Here is a 26625-nt window from a genome sequence, read left to right as displayed (position 1 = left end):
AGTCTTCCTCCAGACTCTGGGTCCTTGGTTTCCAAATAAGATGCAAAAGTTGCTTTCATCAGAAAAGAGGACTTTGGACCACTGAGCAACAGACCAGTTCTGTTTTTCTTTAGCCCAGGTAAGACGCTTCTGACGTTGTTTGTTGTTCAGGAGCGGCTTGACAAGAGGAATACGACACTTGAAGCCCATGTCCAGGATCCGTCCGTGTGTGGTGGCTCTTGATGCACTGACTCCAGCCTCAGTCCACTCCTTGTGAAAGTCCCAACACTTTTGAATGGCCTTTTCCTGACAATCCTCTCCAGGCTGCGGTCATCCCTGCTGCTTGTGCACCTTTTTTTCCACACTTTTCCTTTCCACATAACTTTCTGTTAATGTGCTTTGATACAGCACTTTGGAAACATCCAACTTCTTTTGCAATTACCTTTTGAGGCTTTCCCTCCTTCTGGAGGGTGTCAGTGATGGTTTTCTGCACAACTGTCAGGTCAGCAGTCTTTCCCATGATTGTGATTCCTACTGAACCAGACTGAGAGACCATTTAAAGGCTCAGGAACCCTTTGCAGGTGTTATGGCTTAATTAGCTGATTAGAGTGGGACACTTTGAGCCTAGAATATCGACCCTTTTCCCAATATTCTAATTTTCTGAGATTGTGGATTTGGGGTTTTCATGAGCTGTAAGCCCTAATTATCTCAATTATGACACATCACGGCTTGAACTATCTTGCTTTGCATGTAATGAGTCTATCTCATATATTAGGTTCACCTTTTAAGTTGCATTACTGAAATAAATGAATTTTTGCACGATATTCTAATTTTTTGAGTTTCACCTGTAGAGTGCAGGAAAAAGAAACATACTAGAAGGAAGAGAAAGAACTTGATTCGGTCTTTTTTTAAAAAAAAAAATATCGCCAGTCTTTGTTTGATCTATATTTACAATTTTTCTGCCTCGGGGACACTCCAGGCAAACTGAACAGAACTTAAGATCTGATTTATAATAACCTTCCCTCCTTCCCAAAAGAAAATTGGGGAACGAGCCAAATAGCAAGATCCATAGTCTGGAGTCTGCTTGGCCTCATCTTAATTTCCAAAAGGCAGTTCCTGGTATTCAATCTTGTCTCTTTCATGGGTGGTCCTCGACTTACAACCATCCATTGAGTGACCGTTTGAAGTTACAAGCCAGGGCCCTGGGGAAAAAAAATGACTTACAACTATCCTTCACATTTCTGACCATCACGGATGATTGTAAAACTTGATTCGACTCAACATACAACCGCAACAACTGATGACGGAAGTTCAAGTCCCAATTGCGGTCGTTAAGTGAAGGACTACCTGTACATCTTCAAGGGCAGGCTCACATAGAATAAATTATGGTAGTCTAGCAGATACGGGGAGAGAGGGTTAGAACTCCGCTTCCAACCATTTGTTTTAGTGACCGTTCAAAATGACAATGGTACTGAAAAAATGGACTTATGACCGTTTTTCACACTTACGACGATTGCAACATCCCCCGGGGGCCACAGGATTAAAATTCAGGCGCTTGGCATCTGAATTTACGACCGTCATAGTGTCCCTGGGGTCATGTGATCACCATTGGCAGCCTTCCCAGCCAGCTTCTGACAAGCAAAGTCAGTGGGGAAAGCCAGATTTGCTTAATGACCGCATGGTTCACATGCTGCGGTGGTCATAAGTGTGAGGATGGATTGCATGCCACTTTTCTTCAATGCCATTGTAACTCTGAACAAGCATTAAACCAATGGTTATAAATCAAGGACTACCTGTAATCTGAAAATCATCATCTTTGAATGACCCCATAATCCCTCGCAGGATGGAATCTGGGTAACTGAATGGAGCGGAGTGATTACTGGCTGGATGCCCTTCCTGTTGCCAATGTGGAGTTTTGTTCAGCAGATATATTCTCATCGTGCCCAGGGAGAGAAATATCTGCCTCTACCCGGGATCGAACTCACAGCCTCCTGATTGTGAGGCGAGAGCTCCACCCCTAGGACACTGCACTCCTTTCCGTGTAGCCTGAAAATACCAATCCCAAAAAAGTTTGTCAATGCCCGATCTACAGAAGGTAGGAATTGACGCTCCTTTCTTACATCATCATTCTTGACACAACCTTCCGACAGTTGGTTGACATGCAACCACACAGCGTTCCGAAAATAGTTGATCCGCTCGCATTCTTGACTCTCGAAGAACTGCAGGAGACACAGAAGAAGATCAGCTATTGAACTCCTCAAAAGAAGCAGCATTATTGTGTCCGAGTATCTATGGAGTATCTTACTCATCCAGGTCATGGGTTGTTTTTCGAGAGGCAAGTGGACTTTCTGGTTTTGCTTTGAAGACGTTTCACTTCTCATCCAAGAAGCTTCTTTAGCTATGACTGGATGGTGGGGAATGGAAGGATCCCATAGAACTGAGGAAGCTTCTTGGATTGAGAAGTGTTAGTTGGTTCAGGAATTCTGGGAGTTGAAGTCCACAGGTCAGAAAGGGGCCATAGTTCCCTCATGCTGACTCAGGAATTCTGGGAGTTGAAGTCCACACGTCATAAAGAGGCCTTAGTTCCCTCATGCTGACTCAGAAATTCTAGGAGTTGAAGTCCACAAGTTACATACTCCTCACATCCCAGACATAAACTGTTTCAACTCCTTCCCTCAAGATAACACTATAGAGCACTGCACATCAGAACAATTAGACACGAGAACAATTTTTTCCCACAAACGCCATCACTCTGCTAAGCAAATAATTTCCTCAACACTGTCCAGCTATTTTCAAAGTCTGCACTACTATTACTATTAATCTTCTCATCCCTCCTTATCACCCACCCCCTCCCACTTGTGACTCCATGAGTGTAACTTTGTCGCTTGTATCCTTATGATTTATATTGATTGTTTCCTAGTATGATTTGATTACTTTTTGTACCCTATGACTATCATTAAGTGTTGTACCTTGTGATTCTTGATGAATGTATCTTTTCTTTTATGTACACTGAGAGCATTTGCACCAAGACAAATTCCTTGTGTGTCCAATCACACTTGGCCAACAAAGAATTCTAAAGAATTCTATTCTCTTATAAAGTGACACAGACACAGATGAACAGGGTTGGAAGGGACCTCGTAGGTCATCTAGTCCAACACACCCCCCCCCCCCACCTAAGCAGACTCTACACCATTTCTGACAGGTGGCAGTCCAGGCTCTTCTTGAAAACTTCTAGTGATGAAGCTTTCAAAAATTTCTGAAGGCAACTTCTGTTCCATTGGTTGGTTGTTCTCCCTGTCAGAAAATTTCTCCTTATTTCCAGGTTGAATCTCTCCTTGATCAATTTCCATCCATTGTTCCTTGTCTGGCCTTTGGGTGCTTTAGAAAAAAGCTTGACCCCTTCCTCCTCTCTGTGACAGCCCCTCAGATATTGGAAGACTGCTATCCTGTCTCCCCTGGTCCTTCTCTTCACTAGACTAGCCAGGTCCAGTTCCCCACCTCTGGTCTAAAGATGAATGAATGGTCTAAAGATACCATAAATGGTTAAGGCAACTAGGTATGTCTAAACCTAATGAAGAGAAGTTTAGAAGTGACCTGACAGCAGCCTTCCAATATCTGAAGGGCTGTCATGGGGAAGAGAGATTTATTCAATTTATTCTCCATAGCGCCTGAGGACAGGACAAGAAGTAATGGAAACGTATCAAAAAGCAGTCCAACCGAGAACTAAGGAGAAATTGTCTGATAGTGGGAACAGTTAATCGGTGAAATGGCTTGCCTCCTGAAATTGTCGGATTAGACAACCACTTGTCCATAATAGAATGAGGTTTCCTGCGAGACTCTAGAAAGAGTGCAGAGAAGATCAACAAAGATAGAATCAGAATCAGATAAACAGAGTTGGAAGGGACCTTGTAGGCCATCTATTCCAACCCCCCACCCAAGGAGGAGACCTGCCTACACCATTTCTGACAAATGTAGCAGTCCAATCTCTTCCTGAAAATCTCAAGTGATAAAACTCCTACAACTTCTGAAGGCAACTTCTGTTCCATTGGTTGATCGTTCTCACCGTCAGAAAATTTCTCCTTATTTCTAGGTTGAATCCAGGGGTGGGATACAACAGGGTTAACTACCGGTTCAGGATTTACGAGCTTCCCTGCAGGCTGCGAGCCGCGCGCCTGTAAATCGTCATCAGCAGCTGCCTGCAGAGAAGCAGCCTTTGAAACAGCCCTCTTTTCTCGCTTTTCTAACTGCAGCTGTGCCTCGTTCGGCAGCTGAAGTTGAAAAATCAGGAAATAAAGATCGGGTAAGAGCCCGGGTAGGCAGGTGGGCAAAAACATCTGCAGACATAGAACCGGTTCTATGTCTGCTGCTCTTCAGAGCTACCAGTTCTACAGAGATGGACAGAACCAGTAGAAACCCAGCCCTGGTTGAATCTTTCCTTGATCAGTTTCCATCCATTATTCCTTGTCTGGATTTCTGGTGCCTTGGAAAATAGCTTGACCCCTTCCTCCTCTCTGTGGCAGCCCCTCAAATATTGGAAGACTGCTATCCTGTCTGCCCTGGTCCTTCTCTTTACTAGACTAGCCATGCTCAGTTCTTGCAACTGTTCAAGATGGTTTTGAGAGATTAAGAACTAAGGCTGAACCATAAGAAGAATGGTTGTAATAATTAGGTATGTCTAGTCTAATGATGAGAAGGACTCAGAGCGACATGATAGCAGTCTTCCGATATTTGAGCAAATATTAAGCAAGTAATAAGGTGAATCTACTGTATTTTCTCCTACGGGCGTTTTTTTTTTTTTGCCGAAATTAGCTGGTTTTCAAATTTGATATATAAATAAATAAAATGTATGGGACCATGCTATTCCAAAAGGGAGAAGCAATAACCAAAAAAAATATTAAAAATTATTTTAAAACTGTATTCTAGGATCTATTTGAGATGGATGATGGGGAAATCCACTTTCTTAAACTTGTTTGGCTTTCTGCCTGTTGGCTTCTTCTCTGCTGCGTAGGGAAATCTTTGGGTTTTCCAAAATAAACTATACCCTTCTGTGGAAGTATTTTACATGCAGCTGTTAAATCACAGGCTGCGTCCACAAAGGTTTCTACCAAACACCCAGTCATGTAGCTGAATCAGCAACTAAACTGTTGGTTCAGCTGAATATCTTACTTTTTGTAACAACAACAACACAGAGAAGGAGAGAGAGAAGGGAACCTAGAAACAATGGGGAATCCTGCCAAACTTGAACGCAAAAATCTCGGGAACTTCTCTTATCACCTCCATTTTAAACATCACACTGAGAAACAAGGTCTCTGCTTTACTTTTGGTGGTGTTGTGTTTCGTTTACCTCACAAGCCTTGATGTGTTCGTTCTGCCATTCTTCCCTGATCTTCTCCAGAGCGTTGATGTTGTTCTGGTACACCCTGTCTGCAAATGGGAAGCAACAATAAAGTTACCCAGTTGTGTGCTGCAGCTGCCAAAAAAAGCTAACACAGTCCTAAACTGCATCAACGGAGGGATGGAATCAAGATCACGTGAAGTGTTAATACCACACTTTATAATGCCTTGGTAAGGTCACACTTGGGATAGTGCATCCAGTTTCGGTCGCCACGAAGTAAAAAAAGATGTTGAGACTCTAGAAAGAGTGCAGAGAAGAGCAACAAAGATGACAGGAGACTAAAATATATAGAGAATGGTTGCTGGAACTGGGTATGTCTAGTTTGATGAAAAGAAGGACTAGGGGTGACACGATAGCAGTCTTCCAATATCTCAGGGGCTGCCACAAAGAAGAGGGAGTCAAGCTATTCTCCAAAGCACCAAAAGACAGAACAAGAACCAATGGATGGAAACTAATCAAGAGAGAAGCAATCTAGAACTAAGGAGAAATTTTCATGACAGCGAGAACAATTCATCAGTGGAACAACTTGCCTCCAGAAGCTGTGAATGCTCCAACACTGGAAGTTTTTAAGAAGATGTTGGATAACCATTTGTCTGGTGTAGGGTTTCCTGCCTAGGCAGGGGGGTTGGACTAGAACAGGGGCGGCCAACCTTTTGGACCTCAGGGACTACCAAACTCATAATTTTAAATCCTGCAGACCAGAGACCCTGGGAAAATCCCCTCAAAAATGCAGGAAAATTCCCTACCTAGTCTTTCCTTCTCTCCCCCAAACTCCACCAGAAATGAGTCTTTGGGACCCTGCAAGGCCTCCTGCTCCAAGAGGCTGTGCCAGCAAAAACTCATTTCTGGTGGAGTTTGGGGGAGAGAAAGAAAGACTTCTGCTGCTTCTACTGCTTTCCTTGCATGAAGCCAAAAGTCTCTCCTTCCCCCTGAGGATGGAGCTGTGATCCCAAATAAAGAACAATTGATCGGTAGGAAAACAGGGTGGGGGATTTTCCTGCAGACTTTTTGGGGGGATTTTCCCAGGGTCTCCGGTCCACGGGATTTAAAATTATGAGTCTGGTGGTCTCTGAAGTCCAAAAGGTTGGCAACCCCTGCTCCAAAGCACCAGAGGGCAGGACAAGAAACAATGGATGGGAACTAACCAAGGAGAGAAGCAACCTGGAATTAAGGAGAAACTTCCTAACAGTGAGGACAATTAACCAGTGGAACTGCTTGCCACCAGAAATCTTGGGTGTTTCATCACTGGAGGTTTTTAAGAAGAGACTGGACAGTCACTTGTCTGTAATGGTATCGGTTCTCCTGCTTGAGCAGGGGGCTGGACTAGAAGACCTCCAAAGTCCCTTCAGCTCTATTCTATTCTAATTCTAATATAGCATGAGGCATAATTTTCTTGGTCCTTTCAAGATCTGAAAGCAGAACTTTTGCTGAAAATTTGCAAAGGGCATCATTATGAGCAGATTTTGGAGGGGGGGGGTTTGGGTGCCTTTGAGGAAATGCTGACATCCAATTTAAAAAAAAAATAAGCAAGAAAAACTGAAGTCTTAATAAAAGTCCTGCTAATCGAGGATGAATGTTTCCCTTCTGGATTTTTCTTGTAGAATTTGGAAATTCCTATCTGCTCCATGTTAAAGATTCAAAGAACATAAGATTCACAAGGCTGGAAGGGACCTTGGAGTTCTTCTAGTCCAACTCCTGCTCAAGAAAGTTTTTATCATCCGAACGAAATCATTCCTAGGAAGGATTTGGAAAAATCTAACGGAGTTTCTTGTTGATTCACCTTTTCTCTGAAGAAGATGAAGGTTTGCTTCCACTCCCAACTTCAAACCAAGGAAGAAGATATTTAACCAATGGAGTTGAAGTTCCTTCAACTGTCTATATTTATATACATTTTAGGCAATTTTCTTCCTCTTTTCACTCCTACCTATTCCTTTTTTAAAAGGAATTATATTCTATACGGCCTGAGTTCACACAAAATAATGAATCCTCGATCTGAATTCACACACAATTGCTTGGCCCAAATAAATCAAATTTTGACTTAAGCTCACGGACCGGCCCACAGGACACGCTGTGATAATGACTGACCCCCCAACTTCCTATCATTAACCTTAATAGCTCCACTCACATAACATGCTAAACTCAGGTTTCTGGTGTGCACGCACATGCAAAGACCAGCTGGCTGGTGTGCATGCATGCGCCAGACTCTGGAACATCAACGAGCATGCATGCCCTGCCCGAAGAGATGGCTCTGCATGCAACTTCCAGCACGTATGCCATAGGTTCACCATCACGGATCTAGAAGCTATCAGGTTGGGTAATGTTAGTTTAACAAGTGACGTGATCCTAGTCTCTTGGTGTCAGTCCCCTGTGCGTTAAATTGGTCTTCCTTTAAGACCGAGAAGTGGAAATCGGTGTGATAGTTGCCAATTCTCTTCAGAGGAAGAACGACTCACCTGAGTCCTCCAAGGCAGATTTGGCCTGAGCGAGTTTCACAAACAGCTGAAAAGGAAGAAAATAATAATAATTGGGGGAAGATAAATAACAGAGTCAGGGAACATATTAATTCTGAAAAGGGGAGAGGAGGAGAAAGAAAAGAAGAGAGAAAAGGAAAAAAGGAAAGGAAAGGAAAAAGAGGAAAAAAAGAGAGAAGACTTACTTCTATTTTTTAATAGGAAAAATAAAGACTCCCTTATAACCGGATTGGGCATAATATAAATACAAATAGTCCTCAGTTTATGACTACAATTGAGCCCAAAATGTCTGCTGCTAAGGAAGATGGTTAGTTTTGCCCCGTTTTATGCCCTTTCTTCCCACATCTGTTAAGCGAATCACCACAGCTGTAAAGTTAGTGACATGGTTGTTAAGTGAATCTGGCTTCCACACTGACTTGGCTTGTCAGAAGGTTGCAAAGGGGCATTGCGTGACCCCAAGATGCTGCAACCGTCATAAGTATGAGTCAACCCTCTGAATTTTGATCACGTGACCAGGAGGCTGTTGCCACAGTCATGGGTGCGACAAACGGTCCTAGGTCGCCTTTTTTTTTTCAGTACCGTTATAACTTCAAACGGTCACTAAAGGAATTGTTGTAAGCTGAGGGCTACCTGGAGTTGAAGTGCAGCATTGCAGGCTTAGACTGCCCACAGCCTGAGTTCGATCCTGATGGGACTCAAGGTTGACTCAGCCTTCCATCCTTTCGAGGTCAGTTAAATGAAGACCCAGGTTCTTGGGGGCAGGCTAAACCACTTAGAGAGGGCTTGTGACCCAAGGACTACCTCTAAATGCCATTTTGTGTGAAGGCCTCTTGGCCGCTGGCCCCTCCAACAGTCAAATCGGAGAAGGAGGAGGCGTGGGAGTCAGGGTCAGCATCAAGACAGCCTGAGAGCTCCAAGGGGGGTGGAGGGGATTGGAGCTGGAGGAGACAGACAGAGGCAGAGCCTGGGCTGTCCGTCAGCCCTCAGATGGATAGTCAAGAGCCCCCAGGTCTGGAGGTGGTCGAGGAGGAAGAGGAGGAACAGCTGGGTCCAGTGCCTGATGTGCAAATGCACAGAAGGCAGAGGAGAGGAGAGCAGGGGAAATCTATGGGCCGGTCCTTGGGACGGAAGAGCCACTGCTGCTAACAAAGCCCCACCCTAGCTCTGGCGATAAGAGGCAGGGGGCAGAGACGAATAGATGTGGCAGACAACTACCCATCTCCTTGCCGGACAGACTTAAATAGCCTGAGGTGAAAGAGGAACTTTTTGCATGGGGCTGCTGGCGCTCCTATTAAAGGAATCATTGCTTCAACTACAGAGGGTGTCAGGGTTCCGGACAACTGCCCTAAATAATGAGCCTCGAGCCAAGCTTTAAAAGAATCCAAAAGATTTATTCGGAGCGACATGTCTGGCACTAACCCTGTATGAAGCCAACTCTGAGACACGTAATTTACTATCACCTAGGACCCTGTTTCCCCCCCCCCCCAGCCCCGTGGGTGTGTCATAAATCAGATTCGCCAATGAAACATGTTCAGGGGCTGGATGTCATCCATCGCACTCTCCAATGAAGGATTTTTGTGGGCAGAAGATCCAGTAGCCTAGGCCAGGGGCCACCAACCTTTTGGGCCCGAGGGACCACTAAACTCGTAATTTTAAATCCCGCAGACCAGAGACCCTGGGAAAATCCCCCAAAAAAGTCTGCAGGAAAATTCCCCACCCCGTTTCCCTACTGATCGATCATTCTTTATTTGGGATCGCAGGATACTGTCTCCAGCTCCATTCTCAGGGGGAAGAGAGAGGGAGACTTTTAGCTTCATGGAAGGAAAGCAGCAGAACAGCAGAAGTCTTTCTTTCTCTCCCCAAACTCCACCAGAAATGAGCCTTTGTGAGACTTATTGTGCTGGTGCAGCCTCTTGGAGCAGGAGGCCTTGCAGGGTCCCAAAGACTCATTTCTGGTGGAGTTTGGGGAGAGAAAGAAAGACTTTTGCTGCTTTCCTGCGTGCAGCCAAAAGCAGAAAGAAGCGGAAAGAACTGGCCAGATCAGGCTTATGGGACGAGTGGGGCAAGTGACCCCGCTCTGCCCTTTCCCCTCCTCCCCTCACTACCTCGTGTTGTTTGCAATGCAAGCGATGCAATCCTTGTGTTCCCACGAGCTATGTGGGCGGTGCAGCCATGTGTTCCCACGCAGCCTGGATTAATTGCTTTGGGGGGGACATTTCTCTGCGGACCACCAAAATTTTCTCACGACCCACCAGTGATCCCCAGCTCACGGGTTGGTGCCCACTGGCCTAGGATACAATCTCTACAAGGTAAGTGTGGAATGTGCGTCCGGCCTTCATCTGCCACATTCCTCCTTCAGCCCTTCCCCATCCTCCCTTCCTTCTTATGGCAACTCGGAAACAGGCATAGGAATGCTTCACGGGTTGACAAAGGGTTTGTCGTATTTGGGGAGCTGAGTCAGGACATTTTGGGGGGCGAAACGGTCCTTGATTTGAAGCCCAACACCCTACTGGACGCTGTTCAGATGTTCAGCTTGGCCTGCGTGGATCCCCCCTCTACCTTCTCCTGCTGCTTCGGTGTAACCAGGTTGGTGCTCCGATGAACGGCTTGCTCTGCTTCGTCTTTGTCCCTGCATCGCTGTTCATAGAGCCTCTTGGCCTGGGAAATGGCAGAAACAGAGTGTTAGGAATAACAAGGTTACCTAAGGTAGTTTGGGTAAAATAATATATATAAACTATGATTGTAAGTTTAGGTGTGTGTCACTTTAAACTGCAAAGCATGTAATTTTGGGTGCGGTTGTGAACCGCCATAAGAGGGAGCAAGAGAACCTGCTGACGATTGATGGTTTGATGGATTGATGGTTTGCTAACTGCGTGTTCCCTACTGCTGAGTTGCTAAACGTTGAAGGAAGAAAGGAGGTTTGACTTCTTCATATCTCTACTGCGAGGAGATATATTACTGGACTGATATTTGTAAGTTTACTGACCTCTTTTTCGACACTGGACTTTGCAACTGAATAATCCCCGGACGGACTGGATTAGTGAATGATATATGGACTGTTTTTACTATGCTATAACTCTTACTGGAATAAACTATTTAACTAGCACAATGTATCTGTTTTACTGAGTGTAAGCTACAAAAACGTTTATCTCACATATTTTGCCTGACTGCCGTGCAGATTCTGCTAGGGTGTATCCCTAACACAGAGCCAGCTGAGCAGGACAGGCGATGACCCCGTCTATTAATAAACAGAAGGGAGGAACCACTCACTTCTATGGTCTTCTTGTATTGCAGATTCCGGGTTTTGTGAATGGAGTCCATTATTAGTTCAATCTGTGAAGAAGAAGAAGAAGAAATAAATAAAAATGCAAGAAACACACTTTGTTTCCAGGCAAAACATTTCCCCCTTCTAAAAATAGAAGACCGCACATCAAGAATAGAGGGGGGGGGGAGGGAAAGCCACTCTTTTATTTTTAACCTTGCAAAGCACAATTCTCTGTTAACCCTAGAGACGTTCAACTTCCAAGGAATCCTTGACTTTAGGATTGCAACGGAGCGCAAAATTTCCATTGCTGAGGCAATTAAGTGACTTTTGCCCCGTTTTCCAATGCTTTTTATTCCCACGGTTGTTAAGGGAATAGAATAGAATTCTTTTATTGGCCAAGTGTGATTGGACACACAAGGAATTTGTCTTGGTGCAAATATTCTTGGTGTACATGAAAAGAAAAGATACATTCATCAAGAATCACAAGGTACAACACTTAATGATAGTCATGGGGTACAGTGAGCAATCAAATCGTACTAGGAAACAGTCAATATACATCGTAAGGATACAAGCGACAAAGTTACAGTCATACAGTCACAAGTGGGAGGGGATGGATGATAAGGAGAGATGAGAAGATTAACAGTGATAGCAGTGCAGACTTTGTAAATAGTTGGACAGTGTTTCCAGGGATATAACTCCCACAACTTCTGAAGGCAACTTCTGTTCCATTGGTTGATTGCTCTTACTGTCAGAAAATTTCTCCTTATTTCCAGATTGAATATCTTTCCTTATTCAGTTTCCATCCATTCTTCCTTGTCTGACCTTTGGGTGCCTTGAAAAATAGCTAGACCCCTTCCTCTCTGTGGCAGCCCCTCAAATATTGGAAGACTCCTGTCATGTCTCCCCTGGTCCTTCTCTTCACTAGACTAGCCAGGCCCAGTTCTTCTCTTCACTAGACTACCCTTCAACCCTTCTTCATAGGTTTTAGCCTATAAGGTCTCTTGCCTTCAGGGGGGAGTTGGTCTAGAAGATCTCTGAGGTCCCTTTCATAGTACCCTATGGTACTATGTTCTATCTGTTGAGTTACACTGAGTTTCTTTTTCGTTTCCTTCCCGTAAAGCAGCATTTCTCAACCTTGGTTGGCATCTTGAAGAACTGCTGAGTTCAAGAATTCCCCAGTCATGGGAATTCACCCCTGGCAAGCTACCCATGTTTGCTAAGGAAGTCTGAGGCTTCCACACCTCTTAAAGCTATCAAGGTTGAGAAAGAGCACCATACACTATGGAACATTTTCTGTAATAGTCCTGTTTCTTCTTTGTAAGTTCGCTTAGACATTTGGTTACCCTGTGCTAGGTAGAAACTCAACTTTTGTCTGGTGGAGGAGGTGGGGGAAATAGTCACTGGGACGTCCTTCGACAGTAAAAACTAAAACTTGGTAGCTTTTAATTCCGAACTTTGAAATGTAACATAAGCAATCACCGTAAGAGGTAAACAGAACAGATTGACAGATTTGGAAGGGACCTTGTAGGTCATCTAGTCCAACCCCCTGCCCAAGCAGGAGACCCTACGCCATTTCTGACAGATGGCAGTCCAGTCTCTTCTTGAAAACTTCTAGGGATGAAGCTCCCACAGCCACTATTGACAGGTACAGAATTTGATAGGACACTCCCAATTTTGACCATTTGTTGTCTGTTTGACAGGAATGCTTCTATCCAGTTATATAGGTGTCCAAAGATACCATAAGACTTTAGTTTTAGGAGTAGTTTGTCATGTACCACTGAATCAAAGGCCTTACAGAAGTCTATGTAGATTGCGTCTATTGCTTTGCCCTGATCGAGTTGTGTAGTCCATATGTTTTTGCAGTGTAAGAGTTGCAGATTACAGGATAGTTTTTTCCTGAAACCAAATTGTTTGTTGGAGAGTAGGTTGTTTGTCTCTAAGTGGAGGATGAAGGATTGGTTAATAATTGATTCCATGACTTTACAGGTGACGCAGCGTAAAGAGATTGGTCTGTAATTTTCATCTAGGCTGGGGTCTCCCTTTTTGAAGATGGGGATGACCGTGGCTAGTGACCATAGGTTTGGCAAGGAGCTGGTCCTGAAAGATTTTTCAAAGATTATGCTTAGAGGTTCAGCTATGGCAGTGGATAGCTTTTTTAAGAAGCTGGCAAATATTCCATCCAGTCCAATAGATAGAGATGGTTTTAGATTGTGTAGTGCTTTTTCAACATTGTCTTCTGTAAAATCGATATGTATTAGATCATTGTAGTTGTCTGTGGTTCGGCTAGGAAATACTGGGCATGTCCATTGCTGTTTACAAATACTGAGCCGAAGAATGTGTTAAAGATGTTGGCTTTAATGGTGTCATCATTGCAGTCTTTACCATTAGGTCCTATCAGGGGTGGGATGGACCTTGAGTCTTTTAGTTTGTTGTTTACAAAATTGTAAAAAGCGCTATTCTATTCTATTTTATTCTATTCAGTCTTGGAGGCTGAGGAAGGCTCAGACAAGGGCTCTGCATCAGAGGCAGAGATGGGGCCAGGGCAGGCTGGCAGTCAGCAGCTGCCTTTACAGTCAGACAGCAGAGAGGCAGGGGAGCTTCTGGAACTGATTCCCAGCCTGCACGTTTGCAGAGCTGCCAAAAAAATGGCACAATTAAGAACTCAGGGCTGACGTGGGAATAAGGCCACACCGCGGAGATGATTGGTCCCTCCCACAGGGCATAAAAGAGGAGCGAACAGGACGTGAGCTTTTGCAGGAAGCAATTAGTTCGTCTGGTCGTTTCAAGCTCAGAAAAGTTCCGTTTGACTCTGTGTCAAGTTTGGCCTTGCTCTGCGTTAGTTCAATTAGTTCTCTGGCAGCATTCTAAGTGTGATAAGGGTGGGCGTTTATAAACATTCCCCTGAAAGACTGTATGGGAAGCCTTGTGGAATGAATGTAATTCACAGCCGTGGAAATAAGAGAGGACTCTGCTGGGACTGAGATTGTGTCTTATGCTTTCTAAGGAAGCCTAGATCAGAACACATTGGATTGGGAACTGTTGGCTGGGAATTCTGGTCTTGCACTCCCAATATTTCAGGAGAACATCAGATTTGGAAAACTGGTCCATTGATGAGGTAGTCATCTTAGCTTGGTCTTAAGGGGCTTGGTAACTTTACGACTTGTGGACTTCAACTCCCAGAATTCCTCAGCCAGCATGTCCACAAGGCATAAAGTTACCCAGGTTGATGACCCTTGGAATAGATGAATAACTATTCAGAGGATGACCTGGCTGAGGAATTCTGGGAGCTGAAGTCCACAAGTCGTAAAGTTACCAAGGTTGGAGATCCATACTATAGAATGAATCCCTGGTAGGGCTGGGAATTTGTCCAGCAACCTTGGTCGTCACCCACCACATTCAACCAAGGAGGCCTTGTCAACCTAATCTACAATTTCAATTCAGATTTATTGGTGATATTCTGAAATATACTGTAAGAAGCCCCCCCTTCCTCCCCAGATTAAATACTCCTCATTCTTAATATTAAGAGAGGCAGGATAGAATATTTACGCAAAGGAAAAATGAAGAAACATGTTCTTAAAGGCAGAAAGCAGCTCCAGTCTTCCTGCATAGTAAAACAGCCTCCAGCAGATGCCTGATGGATATTTTGTACCTATTAAGAAAGACTGGACCAATCTATTCATAAACAGGACACCTACAGCTCCACATGATGGGATTAAGAATTTACATGCCCCACCCAAATTCGAAGAACAGGACAGGACCTTTAGGACATAACTAGCTCTATACCTGTGCTTCGCTACCAAACTATGTCGTCGGGCTTAGTTTTGGGGGAGGAAAATAAGGGGAAAAAATTGTGCCTCTGCCTACCAGCATCCATCAGTATTCATCTGGCTAGCGTCCTGTCAGTGTGTGAGAGAGTTGAGGGGTGTTTGGAAACGGAAACATGGAAACTGAAACAGGATTGTGAGCAAGAAGGAGACAGCAAGGAGCCTGGGTGTGGCTTAGCTCAACTGTTCTGTACTAAAGTGCTTGGTGCTGTGAAACTAAAACTGAAATTCCTCTGCTTGTGTTTTGCAATTGGAACAGATTTATTTTCAGGCGCGAAGGATAAGTAGAACTCCTTAGCATGAGAGCATGTTAATAATAATACACAAAATACTTGTGAAAACCCAAATAAAATTGTTTTCTTTTTAAATGATATATAAAATACTAATGCTCTGATGGTCATTTCAAAAAATCCTTTCTTAGTGAACACCTAGAAGCCAAGAGACACATATGTGTCAAATTTCAAGTTTGTACACTTTACAGTTCGGGAGATTTTGTAATGATGCGTGACTGGTATTTTTATATGGATAGACAGGATTTACCCACCACCTTTAGAATAGCAAAAGACACAAGGCTCACTACATTGTACAACCCCCTGGAGCATCTCAAACCCAAAACACCAGAAACCTATAAAGATCCATCTATGCATTCAGCCATTTTGTCGGCTGTCCCAGAACTGCATGCTGTGATTAGTTCTCTCATCAATAAACCTTCTTTCTTAAGCACCTTCCATTTTATTCCCGACTTGGAACAGAACCTGGATTTTTCTTCCAACAATACCTCCCTCTCCCCAATTCCTCACCTTTTTACGGTGGAGTTTTTGTTTTTCTCTGAAATCCTCCATTTTCTTCGCTTCTTCCCTGAGATTCTGGGCTAGCTGCATATGGACTTGGCCAACAGTCTCCACTCCTAGGAGAAAGAACATCAACTCAGGTAGGAAATCCACTGTTCTCATCATTTCACAGATGAGAAACCAGTTGCAGAAATTTTACAACTAGACTTGTGCCTTGTGCAAAGCCATAATTTGCTCAGTTAAGGATGGTCCATTCCTTACGCTACAATGACCGAACTTCACATTTCACACTTGAGCATAAATCTGTCCCACAAACCACAATGGCTGGATTCACACCTTTTAAATCAAAGTCAAACTCATCCTCCCGGGGGCTCAAGGGAAGCCTCTGGAGCCTTTGGAGGCCGAAAAACAGGCCCGTTTCATCACAGGCAAAAAAAGGCCTCAAACAGGCGGAAAATCCGCTGGGAGGCAGGCGCATGCGCAGTGCAGGTAAATTTGGCTGAGGCTCACATGCCCGCACAAATGGCTCCATGTGCCACCTGCGACACGCATGCCATAGGTTCGCCATCACGGTTGTATTCTATTCTAAGTTAGTTTTAGCAGAGCTGCGCTCTTTCCAACACACCGTCTTGGACTACCAGAACTTCTACAGATATTAAATACTAGGAAAATGATGACTCTTCCTATGACCTCTGAGATATAGATGGACTGCTCCCCATTCTGAGGTCAAGAAAATTCCTCCAGCTTCCCACCCTGGGCATGACCCTGATGACTAACTCTATCTGAAGATGAGTAAGACTTATCTCAGAAGTTCATGGCTACTGACAGTCACTATATTATAATCTAGCAATGTGGGAAACTCTCAGGCTCCATGTCTTAACGTAGCCTGAAATGTTGGCTTCTTTCCAATGACTCAGACTGAGAACAAGGGTTCCTCAAACTCTACAGCAGGAACATCCAGGCCTGGCAACTTTAAGCCTTGTAGACTTCAACTCCCAGAATTCCTCAGCCAGCCATCACCAGGAGACTGAGAGTTCTAGTCTTGCCTTGGGTATGAAAGCCAGCTGGATGATTTTGGGCCAATCATCAGGAAATGGTGAGTTTCAGACTCACACAAGGCTCTTCAAACTTGGCAAGTTTAAGACTTGTGGACTTCAACTCCCAGAATACCTGAGCTAACATGATTGGAGGAGGAATTCTGGGAGTTGAAGTCCACAAGTCTTAAAGCTGTCGAGTTTGAAGACCCCTGCCTTAGCATGAAAGCCAATTGAGTAACTTTGGGCCAATTACCAGGAGTTCTAGCCCTGCCTTTGGCATGAAAGCCAACTAGTGAAGAGAAGGACCAGGGGAGACATGATAGCAGTCTTCCAATATTTGAGGGGGAGAGGACCTGTTTTCCAAAGCACCTGGAGGCCAAACAAGGAATAATGGACGGAAACTGAGCAAGGAGAGATTCAACCTGGAAATAAGGAGAAATTTTCTGACTGGCCCCGCCCCCATCTATTCTCTGCCTCCTGAGTCCCAGCTGATCGGCTGGGTCTCCTTTGGTTGCCCTGCACAGGAGAATGGAGCTGGAAAGAAGGTTAGTGGGATGGGGAGGGAATGGGGATTTTACAGTATCCTTCCCTTGCCCGCCTACCAAGCCACGCCCACCAAGCCACACGCACAGAATAGGTAGTAAAAAAAAAATTGAATCCCACCACCGGACAGTGTCAATTCTTTGGTTTGTCTAGCTTAACGTTCTCCATGTTGATCTGCCGTCTCTACCATACAGGACCTCAACCGATGTTATCCCTCCACCAGAATGTATGGTGACCACCTTATCCGGGTATTATGGAATGTGGAGCTTAATGCACAGGGAAAATCCACAGAAAAGCTGAGTTATTTCCCCACAAACAAAGTTCAACTTTTGTAACACTTACGTTGCTTGAAGACCTCCAGTGCTCTTCTGAGGGTGCTAAAATGAAAGGAAAACAGACAATGAGGTTGAGCAATCGTGAAATTGTTTTGATGTCACCATAAAACACACACACACACAAACACACACACAAAAAAAACAACCCCAAGACTTTGCTGCAGGTTTTCAGAAATTAGTCCAATTTCAACACCTGATTAGGCAAGTTGTGAAACTCAAAACATAGCTCTACAGTCAGATAAATTTCTGAACTTCTCTTTCCTTGTTCGCTAGTGATTTCCCTAGGCGGCCCAGTCAACGTTTCTCAATCATTCAAAGGACACTCAAAATGCAAAATCCAGAAGACACGTTTAATTCAGGCAGTGAGAAGAACAAAAACCTTGTGTACCTCTTGCCCCAGGTCAAGTTCGTACAATGCACACTAACCCATGGCAGATCAGTCGCATGCCTTCTCCGTTGGGTTCCCCCAATCCGCTAAGGCTAAACCATGAAGAGGCAAAACACGTTCTAATTTTATGCAAATCGCTTGTAAAACAAATGTGGGATCCCTGTCTGCGTTTGAAGGATGAAAGGAGGTACAAGTTGCTGCTTAAGACAACGGGGAAATCCACATGGCTGCCCTTCACAGGCTCACCGTGGTATGCCCTGACTGCTTTGAGATCAAACCAGTTTGGCCTAGTGACTAAGGTATTGGGCTAGAAACCTGGTAACAATGATGGTGAGTTCTAGTCCTGCCTTAGGCAAGAAATCCAGCTGGGTGACTTGGAGCCAATCACTAGGAGACTGTGAGTTCTAGTCCTGCCTTAGGCATGAAGACTGACTGGATGACCTTGGGTCAGTCCCCCTCCCTCAGCCCAACCCACCTCAAAGGATTGTTGTTGTGAGGAAAATAGGAGGAAGAAGAATTAGTTATTTTTGCTGCCTTGAATTATTTATACATATAAAAGCAAGCTATAGAGATAGAGTTAGCATTAGAATTAAAGTTAGAGATTGAGAAAGAGAAAGAGAAAAAGAGAAAGAGAAAGAAATATAATTTAGACAGAGATTAGAGATAGAGATATACCAGTAGATATAGATATAGAAATTTAATATAGAGACAGATTAGATATAGATTAGATTATTTGGGGGGTATGGCTTATATTGGGCACACATGTAAAAAATCAAGCTAGGGCTTACTTTCAGGGTAGGTTGTATTTTCGGGGAAACAGTAGATATAGATATGTAGGTATATAATAGATATTAGATATATAGATGTAGTATAATAGATATATAGAGATATAGATTAGATATAAATATAGATTAGACATATAGATTAGATATAGATATAGATTAGACATAGAGACAGAGATAAGATATAGACCTAGACAAAGTCATGGTTAAAAAAATCCCAGGGAATGACACGTGTTAAGTCAGACGTCCTGGACAGAGAGAGAGTCCACCAAGAAGGGCTGTTCCTTTCTCCCACTTCTGTATCAAGTCATCTGTCTCCCTAAATGGTCATGGATGGGAACTGGTAGCCACGCACCAAGCCAAAGGCAAACTCTCTTCCTGTGACTGCATTTTCCTACCAAATTGGGAACTGATTTTCAACCCTTGGGAGGGAGGACTCTCTCGCACATAGATAGGGCCAACCTGAACAAATGGCTAAGTAACTGCAATTGCTCAGCAAGGGAACTTCAGGCAACGCTTCCTATGAATTCATTCCTGCATCATGGATGCAACCATTGGCATGGGAGTCATTGTTAGATTAAATAAATAAACCGTCAAAGCAAGGGGGTCAGGTAGGATTTTTCCTTCCCATTTTTAGATGTTCATCCAGACTATTTTTAAACTAGGGATAAATCGCCAAGCTGAAATCTAGGAGACTAATGTGGTATTTGACCGAGAATGATGGCTAAGAGATTTCTCCAAACCCTGTTTTCATCTCCAACAAGTGGATGCTTACTTTAGCTCTGTCTGCCCACAGGGTTTCTTCCGTGACAGGTTGATCAGATCCTTCCCATATCTCTCTTCTACAGAAGCCCTGAAACAGACAAAGATCGGCGTAAAATTCAGGGTTCAGCCAAGTGAAGACCTCTGACCCGTAGTTTCATCCTGCTACTGAAATTCAACTCAAAAATAGACAATCTTCCAAGACATGTAGACAATCTTCCAAGACATGTATGTATGTATGTATGTATATATTCATATTCTTAAGTTTTCGCGGGTACTTACATGTATGGTATTCAGCTTTGTTCGGGTATTTTCCCACATCATTGTAGTTGTGCTTTTAAAGTTGTAGCAACGTCTCAGCAGAATCTCATCTGCCATCATCAGGCTTCTGTATTGTGTTCGTCTGTGAGTCAGACTATCACAGCCGTTTCAGTTTTAAAAGCACAACTACAATGACATGGGAAAATACCCGAACAAAGCTGAACACCATAGTGTGTGTGTGTGTGTGTGTGTGTGTGTGTGTGTGTGTGTGTGTGTAGGTTAGCAGAAAGCCCTTAGTTCCCATTTTTAACCTTTCAAATCCCCAAATATGGTCCTTAAAGAGAGTGAAATTTGTGCTCTACGTGGGATTGCCTTTGAAAAAAACCACATCTGACCCAGGATGGGACTGCACACTGGGCATGCCAAGATTGTGCCCATGTGAAAATTGCTGCCTTGTACAGCCACGTACAAAGAAAACCTCTACAAAACATTCTATCGTTGGCATCTAGCACCAGCGAAATCGGCCAAAATCTACCCCCAAATCTGAACCCAATATGTTGGAAATGTAAAAACACCAGTCACCTTCTTTCATACATGGTGGTTGTGCTCTAAAGCAAAGAAATTTTGGAACAAAATAAGGATTTGGCTGCAAGAAATAACTGGGGGGGGGAGAGAACTTAAGCCTGAAATGTCCCTATTAGAGATAATTAGAGGTGATTACAAGAAAGAAATTGAATATATAACAATATACATGTTGACAGCAGGTAGAATAACATATGCTCAAAACTGGAAATCAGAGAGTAGTCCCACAGATAATGTGTGAATAAAAAAAAATGATGGATTGCGCATAAACGAATAAACTTACAATGGAATTGCAGGAGAAGGAAGAAAAAGAATACTACGCGGTCTGGGAGAAATGGTATGTTTGATTTAGATAACAGGAATAAAAAAATAATGTAAAATGTAAATGTAATTGATGTACATATGTATATATTTATACATGAATATGGTGAATGAATATGGAGAAGCCGATGCCACAACACACTGCAGAAATTGTAAATATGATTTGATTTAAAACTGTAAAACTTTAATAAAATTTATTTCTTAAAAAGAAAAGAAAATCGCTGCCTTGTGAATTAGATTCCTACAGGTTGTGTTTCGGTGGAATTCGGCATGCTGGTTGTTACTGACAAAGCCGTAGGTCAGCGATGGCTAACCTTTTTAGTGCCATGTGACTGCATTCAGTTTTACGACCTATTTTGTGGTGAAAAGCCACGGTCATTAAGCAAACCCATTCTACCCCAAAAGATGGTTTTTTGCAGGAAACTAGAAATTGCTGGCCAATGACTGTGGGACATGGCAAATGGCCCTAAAATGCAACTGGTAGTTAAGGACCCACAATGCTTTCATTGTACAGATAGGTACAGATTAACAGAGTTGGAAGGGACCTTGTAGGTCATCTAGTCCAACCCCCCGTCCAAGCAAGAGACGCTCCACCATTTCTGACAGATGGCAGTCCAATCTCTTCTTGAAAGTTTCCAGAGATATAACTCCCACAACTTCTGAAGGCAACTTCTATTCCATTAGTTGATTGTTCTGTCAGAAAGTTTCTCCTTATTTCCAGGTTGTTCAGTTTCCATCCATTATTCCTTGTCTGGCCTTCAGGTGCTTTGGAAAAGAGCTTGACCCCCTTTTCTCTGTGGCAGCCCCTCAAATATTGGAAGACTGCTATCCTGTCTCCCCTGGTCCTTCTCTTCCCTAGACTAGCCAGGCCCAGTTCCTGCAGCTGTTCTTCATATGTTTTAGCCTCTAGTCTCCAAATCATCCTGGTTGCTCTTCTCTGCACTCTTTCTAGAGTCTCAACATCTTTTTTATAATGTGGTGACCAAAACTGGATGCAGTACTCTAGGTGTGGTCTTACTAAGGCTTTATAGAGTGGTATTAGTACCGCACTTGATCTCGATTGTATCCCTCTGTTAATGCAATTTAGGATTGCATTGGCTTGTTTGGCTGCTGCCGCACACGGCTGGCTCCTATTTATCTGGTTGTCCACTAAGACTCCAAGATGCTCACAGTTACTGCTGTTGAGACTGGTTTCACCCAGTCCATATGTGTCCTTTTGGTTTTTCTTGCTTAAGTGTAGGACTTTACTTTGTGATTGATGTGTGACCGCTGGAGCAGGGATGTGAGTGGCCAGCCATGAGAAGTTAAAAACCAGATCATAAGCAGCTCTGCATAGGTCCATTGTAACTTCAAATGTTCACTAAGTGAGCATTCATAAGTCAAGAACTACCTGTATTGGGGCTAGAAAGTCCAAGAGAACATTCAGGAACCTTTCACCATTCCAGAAAAGCGGTCATACGCACCTTTCTCGCAAAAAGTCTTCAAATTCTTTGCAGTTCTTCCTGCCGTCGTTCAAGTGTTGGACAATGTTGTCATATCCGGCTGTGCTGATCAAGTCTGTTGTCTGAAAAAAGAACATTTAAAACTTTGTTAGGCAAATAACACGCACTGCATTTTCCACGTGGGTAGCTTAGAAGCAGCCCAAGGTCGTATTTGACGTACACACACATTTTATTTTTGTTTTTGTTTTATATAAATTTATTTATTCACCATTTCAACATTTAAAAAACAATTTTCACTTTTTACAATGATGTTGTAACGGTGTTCACACTGGTTAATAAAGTCTGTGGCTATATCAATTACTTCTCCATTCTATTCACTTATACTCTTATTTCCTGATCTAACTTATAACGGTAATCTCCCAAACAGGCCATGGAAGCAGTATGCTTTGTCCTATATTTGGGTAGATCAGGTTGCCCTGATTAAAAAAACAACAACACTTAACCTCTCCTTTGGTATAGCTGACAAAGCCAGGAGAGCCCGTGGCTTGGAGGTTAATACAGTTACCTAATATGTAAGTAACCTGGGTTTGAATCCCAGAAGCGTATGGCTAGCTAAAGAGAGCTAAACTCTTTGAACAGGATTCATACAACTCTCCCTTTATCTCTTTGTCAGTAAAATATAAAATACAGCCATCTTAAAGTTGTCATGAATAACAAACACTTATACATGTGTGGGAATCCAGGACCCCTCATATCCCACCCCAGAGAATGAAATATTTTGGGGAATATTAAAAGAGGCAGAATGTTATATTTCCCCAAAGGAGAAGCAGAGGAAAATCTTAACAAAGGCAGAAAGCAGAACCATTCTTCCTGCCATAGGAAACCCAAGAAGCTTGAAGGGGTAACCTTTAGGAATGCAGTTTTTTTTTTCCATTCAGAAAGACTGGGCCAATCTATTCACAGACAAAATGCTTTCAGCCACAGCTCCCACCATTAAAGCCAACCTCTTTAACACATTCGTTGGCTCAGTATTTGTAAACAGCAATGGATCATGCCCAGTATTTCCTAGTCAAACCACAGACAACTACAATGATCTAATACATATTGATTTTATAGAAGACAATGTTGAAAAAGCACTACACAATCTAAAACCATCTCTATCTTTTGGACCAGATGGACTATGTGCCTACTTCTTAAAAAAGCTATCCACTGCCATAACCGAAACCTCTAGGCATAATCTTTGAAAAATCTTTCAGGACCAGCTCCTTGCCAAACCTATGGTCACAAGCCACGGTCATCCCCATCTTCAAAAAGGGAGACCCCAGCCTAGATGAAAATTACAGACCAATGTCTTTACACTGCGTCACCTGTAAAGTCATGGAATCAATTATTAACCAATCCTTCATCCTCCACTTAGAGACAAACAACCTACTCTCTAATAAACAATTTGGTTTCAGAAAAAAACTATCCTGCAATCTGCAACTGCAAAAACATATGGACTACACAACTCGATCTGGGCAAAACAATAGATGCAATCTACATAGACTTCTGTAAAACCTTTGATTCAGTGGTACACAACAAACTACTTCTAAAACTAAAATCTTATGGTATCTCTGGACAACTGCATAACTGGATAGAAGCATTCCTGTCAAACAGACAACAAATGGTCAAAATTGGGGGTGTCCTATCAAATTCTGTACCTGTCAATAGTGGTGTCCCCCAAGGCAGTGTTCTAGGACCAATTCTCTTCATACTCTACATAAATGACCTCTGTGATCATATCAAGAGCAACTGCGTTCTCTTCGCTGATGATGTAAAGCTATTCAACACCACAGACAATACTGCTACCTTTCAAAAAGACCTTGACTATGTATCAGAATGGTCAAACAAATGGCAACTTCAAATCTCAACAAATAAATGCTCTGTCTTACATATTGGCAAAAAAAAATCAGAAAATAAAATACAAGCTGAATAGTCAAGGCCTTGTTGATGATCCAAGCTCTGTAAAGGACCTTGGAATACACATCTCTAATGATCTAAGTGCTAGAGCCCACTGTAACTACATAGCCAAAAAGGCATTAAGAGTTGTTAACCTAATCCTACGTAGCTTTTTCTCTGGTAATATCACACTACTAACTCTACCCGACTCTGTAGTTTCTTCCCCAAACCCCAAACCCCAAAAACTTTAACCTTAGACTGTCTACTATTGACCTCACCCCTTTCCTAAGAGGTCTTTAGGGGGCGTGCATAAGCGCACCAATGTGCCTACCGTCCCTGTCCTATTGTTTCTTTCATTTTTCTTGTATGTATCCATGCATTCATAACTATGTTTTTACTTATACCTATTATCTTGTAAGCAATTGACAAACCAAATAAATAAAATATATAAATAAAGGCTAGAACTGATGGGATTAAGAATTTACATTCCCCGCCCAAATTCTAAGGACAGGACATGACCTAATAGGATTATTAACCCACCAACCACTGAAATAGCAAAAGACACAAGGCACAACCCCCCTGAAGCATCTCAGAACACTATAAAGACCCATCCACTCACTCAGCCATTTTGTCAGCCACCCCAGAAAAGCTGTTGTCACTGAAGTTTCTGGAAAACCAAGTAAACAGAGATCTTCTTTTCTTGTGGCCAGCCTCCATTTTATTTCCCAGCATTTTTCCCCCAGTTTGGAACCAGACTGGATTTTTTTTCCCCACACATGAAAGAGAGGTTCAAGAAACCAGATGTTTTTTGCCTCCAAAATGCATTCTCTTCAGATCCAGGAACAAAGATTAAAGCACTCTTGTTGAATTTGGGCAGCTTTCCAGATACGGAGACTTCAACTCCCAGAATTCCCAGCCCACATAGCCCCAGCTGGGCGTTTTGGGTGGTAGAGTCCCCCTACTTGGAAGCTTCTAGGTTGAGAAACACAACATTAAAGATTATACTATTCATGGCACGACCCGTTTGGGGGATTATTGCTAGGTTTCCTGGTAGTGCGGTGAATCGGCCTCCCTCAGAAGTTCTCTTTTAAAATTTCAATTTCCTCAAAAGTTTACATAAGAAACCCCAAAGGGCTACTACCGTTTGGAGCACTTCCCTGCCAGCATGAGAAGTAGGCAGTTTTCATTTGAGAATCAAATCTTAATCCTTGAGCGGATTACCAAGAATCAGAAACAACTGGTACCCATTTCAGAAGACAAGATCACAACGAAACTTATCTCTTTCACCACCAAGTCACTTATTCCAAATTCAACACTTCAGTCTCAGTAGAATAAAGAGAAGTTGGACTTAATAGAAACATTTGGAGGAGAAAAAAACAAAAACAGAACAGATGCACACAAAAGAGGCAGAAGCAAGCATGTGGGGCTGTACATACAGTACAAGCAGTCCTCGATTTACGACCACAATTGAGCCTGTTGTTCAAGGAGACATTTGTTAAGGGAGTTTTGCCCCGTTTCACGCCTTTTCTTGCCAGCGCTGTTAAGTGAATTGCTGCGGTTGTTCAGTTAGTGACATGGTCGTTAAGTGAATCTGGCTTCCCCGTTTGCCTGTCAGAAGGTCGCAAAAGGGGATCACATAACCCCCCGGGATACTGCAACTGTCATAAGTATGAGTCAGTTGCCAAACATATGAATGTGGTTCCCATAAGAGTGGGGATGCTGCCATGATTGTGTGAAAAACGGTCATAAGTCACTTTATTCAGTGAACAGTCACTAAACAGACCGTTGTAAGTCAAAGGTTACCTGTATTTCACATTTAATATGAAAAACGGCTTGGTGACTTTGAGTCAATCATCAGGAAACTGTGAGTTCTAGACTTGCATTAGGTATGAAAGACAGCTGGGTGACTTTGGAACAATCATCAAGAGACAGGGAGTTCTAGTTCCGCCTTATGCAGGAAAGCCAGCTAGCTGACTTTGGGCTGGTCACCAGGAGACAGTGAATTCTAGTCCCAGCTTAGACATGAAAACCAGCTGGGTGACTCTGGAACAATCACCAGGAGACAGGGAATTCTAGTCTCATCTTGGACATGAAAGCCAGCTTGGTGACTCTGGAACAATCACCAGGAGACAGGGAATTCTAGCCCTATTTTAGACATGAAAGCCAGTTGAGCGACTCTGGAACAATTACCATGAGACAGAGAGTTCTAGTTCCGCCTTATGCAGGAAAGCCAGCTAGCTGACTTTGGGCTGGTCACCAGGAGACAGTGAATTCTAGTCCCAGCTTAGACATGAAAACCAGCTGGGTGACTCTGGAACAATCACCAGGAGACAGGGAATTCTAGTCTCATCTTGGACATGAAAGCCAGTTGGGTGACTCTGGAACAATTACCATGAGACAGAGAGTTCTAGTTCCGCCTTATGCAGGAAAGCCAGCTAGCTGACTTTGGGCCGGTCACCCAGGAGACAATGAATTCTAGTCCCGTCGTAGGCACAAAAGCCAGATCTTG

General features: G+C 43.2%; 1 protein-coding gene across 1 annotated transcript in view; it reads right to left on the bottom strand.

Moving 5' to 3' along the window:
* Positions 1–26625, bottom strand: part of PSTPIP2 (proline-serine-threonine phosphatase interacting protein 2) — a 47253-nt gene that overhangs the window by 11776 nt on the left and 8852 nt on the right. Inside the window, exons 2-10 of the mRNA XM_087927549.1 lie at positions 22200–22300; positions 19586–19663; positions 17648–17682; positions 15735–15841; positions 11116–11178; positions 10405–10503; positions 7828–7873; positions 5324–5403; positions 2100–2198 (exon numbers count right to left, since the gene is read on the bottom strand). Coding sequence (XP_087783675.1) covers positions 2100–2198; positions 5324–5403; positions 7828–7873; positions 10405–10503; positions 11116–11178; positions 15735–15841; positions 17648–17682; positions 19586–19663; positions 22200–22300 — 708 coding nt within the window. The remainder of the gene's footprint in view (positions 1–2099; positions 2199–5323; positions 5404–7827; positions 7874–10404; positions 10504–11115; positions 11179–15734; positions 15842–17647; positions 17683–19585; positions 19664–22199; positions 22301–26625) is intronic.

Source organism: Pseudonaja textilis, chromosome 2 (genome assembly GCF_049901715.1).
Source record: "Pseudonaja textilis isolate UNSWEBS1 chromosome 2, rPseTex1.2, whole genome shotgun sequence".
Classification (NCBI taxonomy): Eukaryota; Metazoa; Chordata; class Lepidosauria; order Squamata; family Elapidae; genus Pseudonaja; species Pseudonaja textilis.
The sequence above is the reverse complement of the archived record's forward strand: the minus strand, read 5'-3'. Positions and strand labels throughout refer to the sequence as shown.